The 10,706-nt window shown below is 39.3% G+C and overlaps 1 protein-coding gene across 1 annotated transcript; it reads left to right on the top strand.

The window, feature by feature from the left end:
• The first annotated feature begins 4,478 nt into the window (after nucleotides 1-4,478).
• Nucleotides 4,479-10,703, top strand: asmtl (acetylserotonin O-methyltransferase-like). The gene is made up of 14 exons (XM_059500324.1): nucleotides 4,479-4,589; nucleotides 4,994-5,124; nucleotides 5,220-5,351; nucleotides 5,451-5,498; nucleotides 5,598-5,662; nucleotides 5,754-5,818; nucleotides 5,914-6,022; nucleotides 6,312-6,672; nucleotides 6,969-7,143; nucleotides 7,376-7,560; nucleotides 7,670-7,802; nucleotides 9,477-9,617; nucleotides 9,780-9,902; nucleotides 10,236-10,703. The coding sequence occupies exons 2-14, from the start codon at nucleotides 5,032-5,034 to the stop codon at nucleotides 10,505-10,507; spliced, it is 1,902 nt and encodes a 633-aa protein (XP_059356307.1). The 5' UTR covers nucleotides 4,479-4,589; nucleotides 4,994-5,031; the 3' UTR covers nucleotides 10,508-10,703.
• Nucleotides 10,704-10,706: the final 3 nt, after the last annotated feature.

Genomic DNA, 10,706 nt, shown 5'->3' with positions numbered 1-10,706 from the left:
GGGCGCCCTGTACGAGGGCAGGTCTGCCTCCGGCCTCTGGTCGAGCCCGGAGCGACTGTTACACATAAACTGTCTGGAGATGATAGCGGTCGAACTATCCCTGAAAGCTTTCCTCCCATTTTTAAAGGGCCATCACGTTCTGGTCAGATCAGACAGCATGTCAGTGGTGGCCTACATAAATCGCCAGGGTGGTGTCAGGTCAGAAACCTTGCACACCCTGACCGAGCGTCTTCTGACATGGGCACATTGCAATCTGCTCTCGCTAAAGGCAGCGCATGTACCTGGCATCCTGAACCGGGGCCCGGACATGCTTTCCAGGGCGAATGTTCCCCCTGGGGAGTGGTCTCTTCACCCACAGACGGTTCAGTTGATGTGGAGCATCTTCGGCAGGGCAGAGGTCGACCTCTTCGCCTCAGAAGACAACGCTCATTGCCCAATATATTTTTCAAAGAGCAGGGACGCGCTGGCCCTCGATTGGCCCAGACGCCCGCTTTATGCCTTCCCACCGGTCGCGATGCTGCCGCAGGTCATCGATCGGGTCAGGAAGAGCAGATGTGCTATGCTGCTAGTAGCCCCACTCTGGACGACCCAACCTTGGTTCTCCGAGCTGATGCAGCTGTCCAGTACAGCCCCATGGCCAATACCGCTGTGGAAAGATCTCCTCACGCAGCTGAAGGGCGCGCTCTGGCATCCCCACCCCGAACTTTGGGCCCTTCATGTATGGCCCCTCAACGGGTACCCGGGAACCTCCCTGAGGGAGTGTTAAAGACCATTACGGAAGCCAGAGCGCCCTCAACCAGGCGCCTATACGCGCAGAAATGGTCAGTGTTCTCCACCTGGTGCGGGACACGGAACCTAGACCCTCACTTATGTGACGTGTCGGAGATACTCTCCTTCCTACAGGAGCGTTTAGATGCGGGCAGATCCCCGTCTACGCTCAAAGTGTATGTGGCAGCCATTGCAGCTTCCCATGCTCCGGTGGCCGGCCTATCACTGGGAAAAAACGAACTGGTCATTCGTTTCCTTAAGGGAGCTCGTCGGATGAACCCTCCCCGACCCCCTTCAATCCCTTCCTGGGACCTGTCCACGGTCCTAGAGGCCTTAAAGGGCCCCCCTTTTGAACCGCTTCAGTCTGTCGATATGAAGCTTCTTTTGTTCAAAACCGCTTTTCTACTGGCTCTGGCCTCAGTCAAGCGAGTGGGGGATTTACATGCGCTATCTGTAAGCGCTGACTGTCTCGAGTTTGGGCCTAATGACTCCAGAGTCATTCTCAGACCAAGACACGGCTATGTCCCCAAGGTGCTCTCAACACCGTTCAGAGCGCAGGTCATCTCGCTGTCAGCCCTTTCCTCGCAAAGCGACGAAAGCAACGCGAGCTTCATCTGCCCCGTCAGGGCTCTTAAAACCTATATTGCGCGCTCCGCCTTATTCAGGAGGTCGGACCAGCTCTTCATATGCTTTGGTGGGCGCACCCGAGGTCTCGCCACCACGAAGCAAAGCCTATCGCGATGGATAGTAGACACTATCTCGCTGGCTTACAAATCTAAGGGCCTTCACTGCCCGTTCGGCATCAGAGCCCATTCCACCCGAGGTATGGCCTCGTCATGGGCGTGGTCCTGCGGGATACCACTGGATGATATCTGTGCGGCGGCAGGCTGGGCCTCTCCGTCCACATTTATTAGATTCTATAATCTGCAAGTCCCTGCCCTGCAGGCCAGGGTACTTTCTATATAGACGTGCTAAGCCTTATCACGTCCCCCTTTTTTCGTTCCCTATATAAAGCTCACTAAGGTTGGCTGTGGGGATTGGGATTTCTCCTGCTATAAAGCCCCGAGCTCTCGCCTTGGGCTGTGACAGGTCGAAGTTCCCGAGCACGCACGGCGTTTTACATTGTGTTCCCATAGCGTAAGCTAGCTTACGCAGTACGAGAGTACTCTCGAAAGGGAACGTACTCGGTTACTAACGTAACCTCGGTTCCCTGAGATGAGGGAACGAGTACTGCGTAACCTGCCGTGCTATGTGCTCGGACCGGGTGATCGCTTCAGTCGATTTAAAACCTGATCCCTATGGTGAAGCGGTGGCTTATATAGTTCCAGCCACGCCTATTTTGGCGCGCTCTGACGTCCAATGGGCGCGAAGCGCCCCCATTGGTTCGTTACTCTCCGCCGCCTCACCATAGGTTGCTGCAGTTGCCGCAGCACAGCCAATAAGCGCGCGAGCCGCTTCGCTTGGGTCTGCTGTGCTGCAGCACTGCGTTTTACATTATTTAAAAATTAAGGATAATTTTTGGCTTCATATTCTCGAGAAAAGGGGACCTTTTCCCATAGCGTAAGCTAGCTTACGCAGTACTCGTTCCCTCATCTCAGGGAACCGAGGTTACGTTAGTAACCGAGTACGATTTTTGACTTTAATGAGCTATAAGCTCTAATCATGAAAAAAAAAACCTTTGCAATGTTTTCCTTTCAAAGTAATGAATCTAGAGGATGTATATGAAAGTTTCATACTCATAATCTAGAGTATATGAAAGTTTCACTTACTTTTTCATGATATTCAAATTTTTTTTAAAAATAAAAATAAAAAAATCAGATCTTGTTCACAATAATGGGGAAGACTTGGCAGTGGTCCAGCAGATGATTATTGACACCCTTCACAAAGAGGGTAAGTCACAGAAGGTCATTAATAAAGTGCTGTATCAAAACATATTAAATGCAAAGTTGACTGGAAGGACGAAATTGAGTAGGAAAAGTTGCACAAGCAACAGGGATAACCACAAGCTTGAGAATACTGTCAAGCAAAATCCATTCCAACACTTGGGAGAGCGTCACAAGAGTGGACTGAAGCTGGAGTCAGTGCATCAAGAGTCACCACGCTCAGATATCTTCAGGAAAAGGGCTACCAAGCCACTTCTGAAACTGATGCTGAGTTCTTTTTTCCAGCAAGACTTAGCACCTGCCCACAGTGCCAAAACCACTTCCCAGTGTAAAAATAATAAAGAGTTGGTGTAATTTAGTGGTAAGCTGTAGGCTATCATATCAATAAATAGGCTATGTTGAGTCATTGAGGAATACTCATTTGTATTTTAAATAAAAATATAAACATACATTTTTTATTTTTAAGATATCCATAAACCAGAACTGAGAAAGCTTATAAGTAACTGACTATTGTAATAAACATTTTATTTCTTTTGTTTTTAAATTTGTCTTGCATTCAGAGGCGTACTATCACACTTTAGGTGAGCAACTCATCTCATCTTAGCCTACAACTATCAATTAAATCGCTTTAAAGGGATAGTTCACCCAAAAATGAAAATTCTGTCATCGTTTACTCACCCTCAAGTTGTTCCAAACCTGTATGAGTTTCTTTGTTCTGTTGAACACAAAGGAAGATATTTGGAAGAATGACAGAATCAAACAGATCTCTGTCTCCATTGACTTCCATAGTAGGAAAAAATATATACTATGGTAGTCAATGGGGACCGAGATCTGTTTGGTTACAAACATTCTTCCAAATATCTTCCTTTGTGTTCAGCAGAACAAAGAAACTCATACAGGTTTGGAACAACTTGAGGGTGAGTAAACGATGATAGAATTTTCATTTTTGGGTGAACTATCCCTTTAAGCTATTTATTTTGAGCAATCTCAGTTCATATCCTTTACATGGTTTTATACACTCACCAACATATTTGTATTTTATATTATGAAACATAGCCTACCTGAAATATGTTTTTGGTTTAAAATGTATTTTATCTGCCATGTAGAACATTTACTTAACACAAGTAAGATTAAATGGCGACACTATTGACTTATTGTACCCCACTTTCCTCTACATAATATAAATGGACAGAGATTTTATAAATGCTACCATGCCAATACAGTTTCTTGAACTTAGTTCCGAGTGGAAAATTTTGACTGAATTAGCCTCAAACCTATAATGTAATGTAACTACTGATGTAAAATTTTATATAATATTGGTGCCTTTTGTCATGATACAAGTCATTTCCTAAACTCCATTTACTTTTTTTCTCTTTTTTATTAATGCAAGGAAAAAATACAGGGTTGAAATTTAAAAGATGTTTTTCGTAGCTACATAATACACAAAATATCCATAATATACATAATTTCACCTAAAAAACAAAACACAGAAAAAGCAGAAAAAGTAGGAAAAAACATCAGAACTTTAGGGTAATACATATAACCATCAAATGGTTATTGTTATTATTATTTTAATGGTTATCTTATTTTCTGACAATGAAATTGTGTTAAGATAATTTTGAAGTTCTTTCAAAAAACAAGAAAATTCGGTATGTTTTTAGTAAATGTATATGTATTTTTTTTCAAATAAATTAAATAAAAAAGAGAAATGAATTAAATTTCTAACAAAACCAAAATCTTTTAGAGTCAGATTCATAATGTCATAAAAGTTATTATTATTATTTTTAGTCCAGAATAAATGAAACTACACTCCATTGACACGTGGTCAAGTGTCGTGACGTTGACAGGTAACTGCGCATGTGCGAGCGTGGTAGACTCCGCCTCTTCAGGATCTCTTCCTTTCGGTGCACTGCGTTTAAGTGGAGCAAGCCTTTCCAGGTAAATGCTTAAAAAGATTAAAGATAAATTAATATTTACCTATCTTATACATATGTAATTTGCTACTTCTGAATGTATTGATGTCAAAACATGAATAAATGAATACCGCTTTTCGACACGCTAAGTTCTTGCATGAACACACTGCTCTATAACTAACTTAGACCAAATACACTTCTAATGCAACTACACTAAGTCTAAGAAATGGATAGACTGATGTTTTCTGTTTCAAATAAACAACGATAAGAAAATTATGACCTGGACAAATTGATGTCAAGCTCACCTTCAAGGTTGCTGTCCCTGAGAACTCAGACTTTTGCTGGTTAGGCATATGATTTTGCCATGTCAGTGTATTAAACTTGTTATTTTTGACATGCATATAGGTTAATGTTTCTCTCGATTCTCAGGATTGACCTCTGGAAGTGACAGAAAGGAGAGGTGTAACATGCTGTTAAATCCAGTAATATCCAAGCTGAGTGGAAAGCTTGTTGTCCTAGCAAGTGCATCTCCACGACGTCTGGAGATTTTATCTAATGCTGTAAGTTTTTGAGATATTTTACTAGGTTTATACATGGACATTGAACTTTGAATGATCAGTGCTTTCTCTTTCCTTCTTCTGTATCGATGAGGCAGGGTTTACGGTTCGAGGTGGTTCCTTCTTGGTTTAAAGAAACATTGGACAAATCCTTGTTTAAGAGCCCATATGACTATGCAGTGGAGACAGCCAAACAGAAGGCTTTGGAAGTGGCTCACCGAATGCCATTTGTAAGTTGTTTTTTTCTGTATGGGAGAAAGCAAATTTTCGTTTCTGACCATTTACAATGTCCCCTTTATTCTGTATAACTTTATATGTGCTTGATTCAGAAACACTTGAAACGTCCAGATGTTGTAATCGGAGCAGACACTGTTGTGGTAAGTAGCTGTATAATATAATATAATATAATATAATAGAGATTCTACATATGATATTCTGATCGTAAAATTGCCTTGTTCTTCTCTTTTCGTCCTCAGACAGTTGATGGTTTGATCTTGGAGAAGCCTACAGATAAACAAGATGCTTACCGTATGCTGTCTAGGTGCATTTAAATGTTTTGTTGTTGTCTTGAAGTGAGACGCTTATTACACTCATGCAGAAACTAAAATATATTGAAATTATTGTTGTTTCAGGTTGAGTGGTAAGGAACACAGCGTCTTCACGGGTGTAGCTATTGTGCTCTGCCATGACAAGAGTGGTATGTGAAAGTTTAATTTATTTATTTTTATAATTAAAGTCTTGTATTTGTAAAACAGACAGATCATTTTAAAGATTAATAATTTTTCTATGCAGGTTCAGATACAGACTACAAAGTGGTTGATTTTTATGAAGAGACAAAAGTTAAATTTGCAGAATTATCTGAGGAGATGCTCTGGGAATACATCAACAGTGGAGAGCCCATGTGAGTTTATGTGTATTGATTTTCATATGCTAAATGCATTAAAAACTGTGATCACGTTTGCTGAGCATGTTCAGTAAATTTGAACTTGTTGAACCTGTGGAATTTGGACCTTTATAGAGTTAGTCATTTTTGTGTTTGCTTTGACGTGTTGAAAATGACAAGGGAAAATTCAACAAGGTACATTTTTGAGTAAGGGAGTCCGCTTTGAGTAAATAAATCAATTTTCTGTGCTCTGGCATTGCAGAATCTGATCAATGATGAGACTGACAGATTTATCTGTGCTTTACAGGGACAAAGCTGGTGGTTATGGGATCCAGGCTTTGGGTGGCATGCTGGTGGAGTATGTGAAAGGAGATTTTCTTAATGTGGTAGGCTTCCCTCTTAACCACTTCTGCAAGCAGCTGGGGTTGATTTTTAACAGCCCACATGAGAGTCCAGCCCATAAGGTCAAACGGGAATCAGATGAGGCTTGGTCTCTGGTTAACAGCCTGTCTGAAGGTGCCACAAACGGGGAGGTTGAGCTGTTGGAAAACGGTAAAGATGTCAGTCAATCGTCAATGCAAGAACAGAATGTGATTGGGCCAGAGTTCAGCAGACAGGACATCCCCCACAGTATCATCAGCTTACTGGATGGGTTCAAAGCTTCAAAGGTAATCATGATTCTTTACACGTTAAAGAATAGTTAACTTATGCCAGAGTGCAATTTTGGTAAAAACTCTTCTTGTGTTCATCAAAATTTAAAAGCATTTAGGTTTAGACCAACACATGAGCAAGTCAATAATGACAGAATTCTTACTTTTGTGTGAACTACACCTTTAATATTTTAACTTTATAACTTTACTGTTATGCTGTCAGTTCATTCATTTAAACACGAACCATGAAATTACAAATGATTTATCAATGGGGAAATGTGTGGTAACTGCTCTGCAATGCATTTGTTTATCAGACTCTCTTCACAGCATCCAAACTGAAGGTGTTTGATGTATTGAACAGCTCTAACAGTCTGACCTTGGAAGAGGTAGCTGGCCAAATCAACGCCTCTGTTTTAGGCACTGAGAGGCTTTTGGAAGCTGCTGTCTCTTTAGGGCTTCTAGAACGGGTCAAACAGCAAAATACCAGTGGTAAGGTTTACATATTGCCATTTTAGAAAATCGCATGTGGTTTTCCTAAATGCGAGTTCTTACACCTCTATGCTCATTGTCCATTTATAACTGACAAGCACTATTCTCTGTTCATTAAGGCAAGGCACTTGCATACATGCATTTCTTCCTACTGCTTGTTTATTACACGTTCTCTTCATTGTCATCGCCGGAGGTGGACTGTAAATGTAAAATTTTTTATTGTCTGTTGCAGTGTATAGAAATACAGAACAGGCCAGTCGCTTCCTGGTATCAGACAGCCCTGAGTCATTGAATGGGTACATTCTCCACTGCAATGATATGGTGTGGCCTCTCTTCAGCCATCTAGAGAACGCTGTCAGGGAGGGCACCAGCCAACATGAGCGAGCGTTTGGGAAGAAGAATGAGGATGTGTTTCAGGTAAACGCGAGTTAAACGTATTTGCTCATCTCATATCACCTATGGATCATGCATTTTCAAAAGCTATTGAGATTTCAGTATTAAGTAGAACTGCTTTGTTGTTTTCTAGGATGCCCACTACAGTAAAGATGAAGTTAAGATACGATTCATGGATGCAATGCACAGCATCGCAAGGGTGACTGGAAAAGATGTGGCAACAGCGTTTGATCTTTCTCCCTACAAAACAGCTTGTGACATTGGAGGTATATGATTTTTACCTCAAAATAGACAGATGGTAAAATAAAGGCTATCAATTGGTTCATTTTCAGAAATACTGATTAATCAAATGCAGGCTATAACATTTTTTTAATGGGCAGCCTTAATATATCAGATCAATTCAAAGCCAAATGTGTTTCAAAATCACTAAAAGAAAATATTAAAAAGTCGTTCTATTAAATGTTTAATTCAAATATGAATTCAAGAAAAAAATCAATAAAAGAACAAACTCTCTCAGCTTTTTTCCCCTAACGTTCAGGATTATAAAAAACAAACAAACAAAAAAACAGATCAAAACATTGCGTGCCTGACTTCCCATTGAGATGTGAGCGAGTGACCGCGAGAATGCACAGATATGATGTGCAGAAACCACCGTCACGCTGCTGTCTTGCATAATTTGAGATTTCACTAGAGCGTAGTGCATGCATATTTTATTATGAAAGATCTTGTTCTCAAAAGCTGCTTATCTGAAAAGAAGTTGCAAGCTTGTTATGCAAATTATATATGCTTCTTATTACCAGTATTGTCAGTATTCCCTTTTATGCCAAGGACATCTGTATTTTTTGTATCCGGTTTATTCTCTTTACCTGCTTTAACCTAAATTAAGAGCTAGAATTTATTTTCCACACAGACAAAAAAAAGTTAGAAACTTTGAAGGTACTTAAAGAGTGAAGGGTTTTATTTCTGTGACAGTAGAGTAACTAAATGGAATCATAAAGATAATAGTGCTTCCAAAATCTTTAGCCTTCTTCTGACATGAAATAAATATGCACTACCATTTAATTTAATTTAATTTATTTATTTATATATATATATATATATATTTTTTTTTATGCAAGTAAAGAATGTGACAGAATTTACAAGTGCCAAATACAGAAACACTTGGACAAATGAACATATATACTGACAGCTAACATTTCCAAATTATTCTGATAAATCTGTATATGTATTCTTGTGATTGTGATTATGTGCGTGTGCGTGCACATATCATTGTATCTAGGTGTGTGGGTGGAAGCATACAAATCAACATACACAAATAAATTTAACAAATTTATAACAGAATTAAAATACCATTTAAAATTGAGGTTAGCAAAATTACTTTAAAAAAGGAAAATCAATTAATGTATTTAAATACAGCAAAGATGCATTAAATTGAATTTAAAGTGACAGTAAAGACATTTACAGAGATGTAAGTTTAAAAAACAAATGCTATTCTTTAGAACTTTCTATTCACTAAAGAGTCATAAAAAAACAACTGTTTCACAGTTTCTGCAGAAATATTAAGCAGCACAACTTTACAACATTGATGATATAAAGCAATGTATCTTAAGCACCAAATCAGAATATTAGACTGATTTCTGAAGGATAATGTGACACTGAAGCCTGGAGCCATGGTTGCTGAAACTTCAGCTTTAAATCATAGGACTAAATTACATTTTTAAATGTATTGAAATAGAATATGGTTATTTTGAATTAAAATTTTCACCACACTATTACTGTTTTGCACTGTATTTTGATAAAATACTGTAAATGCCAGTTTGTTGAGCATAAGAAACTTCTGAAAAAACATCAGAAAATTTCAATAATTTGAGGTGTAGTCTAGAGTTTTGAATTATATATATTTTATAAACATTTTAGAAAAGCATTCTGTTCTCACACAGGTTGCACTGGTGCCATGGCATATGAGTTTACAAAAGCGCATCCTGGACTGTCGTTTATTGTATTTGACTTGCCACAAGTCATTGAGATGAGACGCCACTTTCAGCCTAAAGAAACTGATGACAGAGTGTCATTTGTTGCAGGTCAGTGAAGACTTTATATTAACATTTTTATAATGAAGAATTTTACAGTGTATTTGTTTCATGTTTAATACATCCGGAGTAATGTGCAAAAGGCCTTATGAAAATCTTGACTCTTTTTTTTTTTTTTCTCACTTTTTGGTTTTCTTTCTATTTGCACGATAGGAGATTTCTTTAAAGATGACCTGCCTAAAGCAGACCTGTATATTCTTGCACGAATCCTCCATGATTGGTCTGATGATAAACTGCATGTATTATTGAGTAAACTGTCCAAAATGTGCACACCAGGTAAGTGCTTTAAAACGTGACATTATTAACGTGTAAGCATGATTCTGACATATCAAACTATTTGATTCCAAGGACCCTCTAATATGATGATCCCTTTGTAAATGGCCCCTTAGCGCCCCCTGGGGGTATCTTCATCCCAGTTTGTGAACTCATAGCCTGATTGATTCCTACAGTATAAACTCTATCGTAACATTCATTACTTGTTCCTTTAAAGTATTTTGAATTGTGCGAACATTTCAAACATCTGAAGGTCATCAAAATTAGTGGGTTTTTTTTCTCAATCAAGGTCAAAGGTTTAAATGTTTGGTTTATGAATGTATTGCTACCAAACAGGTTGTGGGCTTCTGGTGTCGGAGATCTTCCTGGATGAGGAAAGGAAAAGGCCAAGCCGAGCCCTGTTGCAAGCTCTCAGTATGACAGAAGGAAAGCAGCGGAGCCCCACCGAATACAGTGACTTACTGGAGAAGCATGGCTTCACTCCCAAACACATCAAACACACGGATAACCTGCTGGATGCCATGCTGTTTGTGAAAGAAGACCCAAATAATAAAAGAACATTACTAGGCTGTTCTTCAGCATCCATTGAAACTGCAGAACTTGAGTGATATAACACCTAAAGCATTTTGGAAACACTACTTTTGACTTATTGTGGTTCAGTGTTTTAGCTGTGTTCAAATATTATTACCGTTTCTGACCTAAATACAAAAAACAAGTATTTGTACATGATTATTATTAATTACAGAAACAGTTTTTAACTGAATGTTGTATATTGAATTAAATATGGTTTTGAATCAAAAAACAGCT

This window comes from Carassius carassius, chromosome 19, assembly GCF_963082965.1.
Source record: "Carassius carassius chromosome 19, fCarCar2.1, whole genome shotgun sequence".
NCBI lineage: Eukaryota > Metazoa > Chordata > Actinopteri > Cypriniformes > Cyprinidae > Carassius > Carassius carassius.
This window is presented reverse-complemented; position numbering and strand designations above follow the sequence as displayed.

Excerpts from the sequence above, each read along its gene's own strand:
- asmtl (XM_059500324.1), top strand. The coding sequence starts at position 5,032 with ATGCTGTTAAATCCAGTAATATCCAAGCTGAGTGGAAAGCTTGTTGTC. Across the intron at positions 5,352-5,450 it reads TGGCTCACCGAATGCCATTT|AAACACTTGAAACGTCCAGA; the intron begins GTAAGTTGTTTT and ends TGCTTGATTCAG. Across the intron at positions 6,023-6,311 it reads ATCAACAGTGGAGAGCCCAT|GGACAAAGCTGGTGGTTATG; the intron begins GTGAGTTTATGT and ends TGTGCTTTACAG.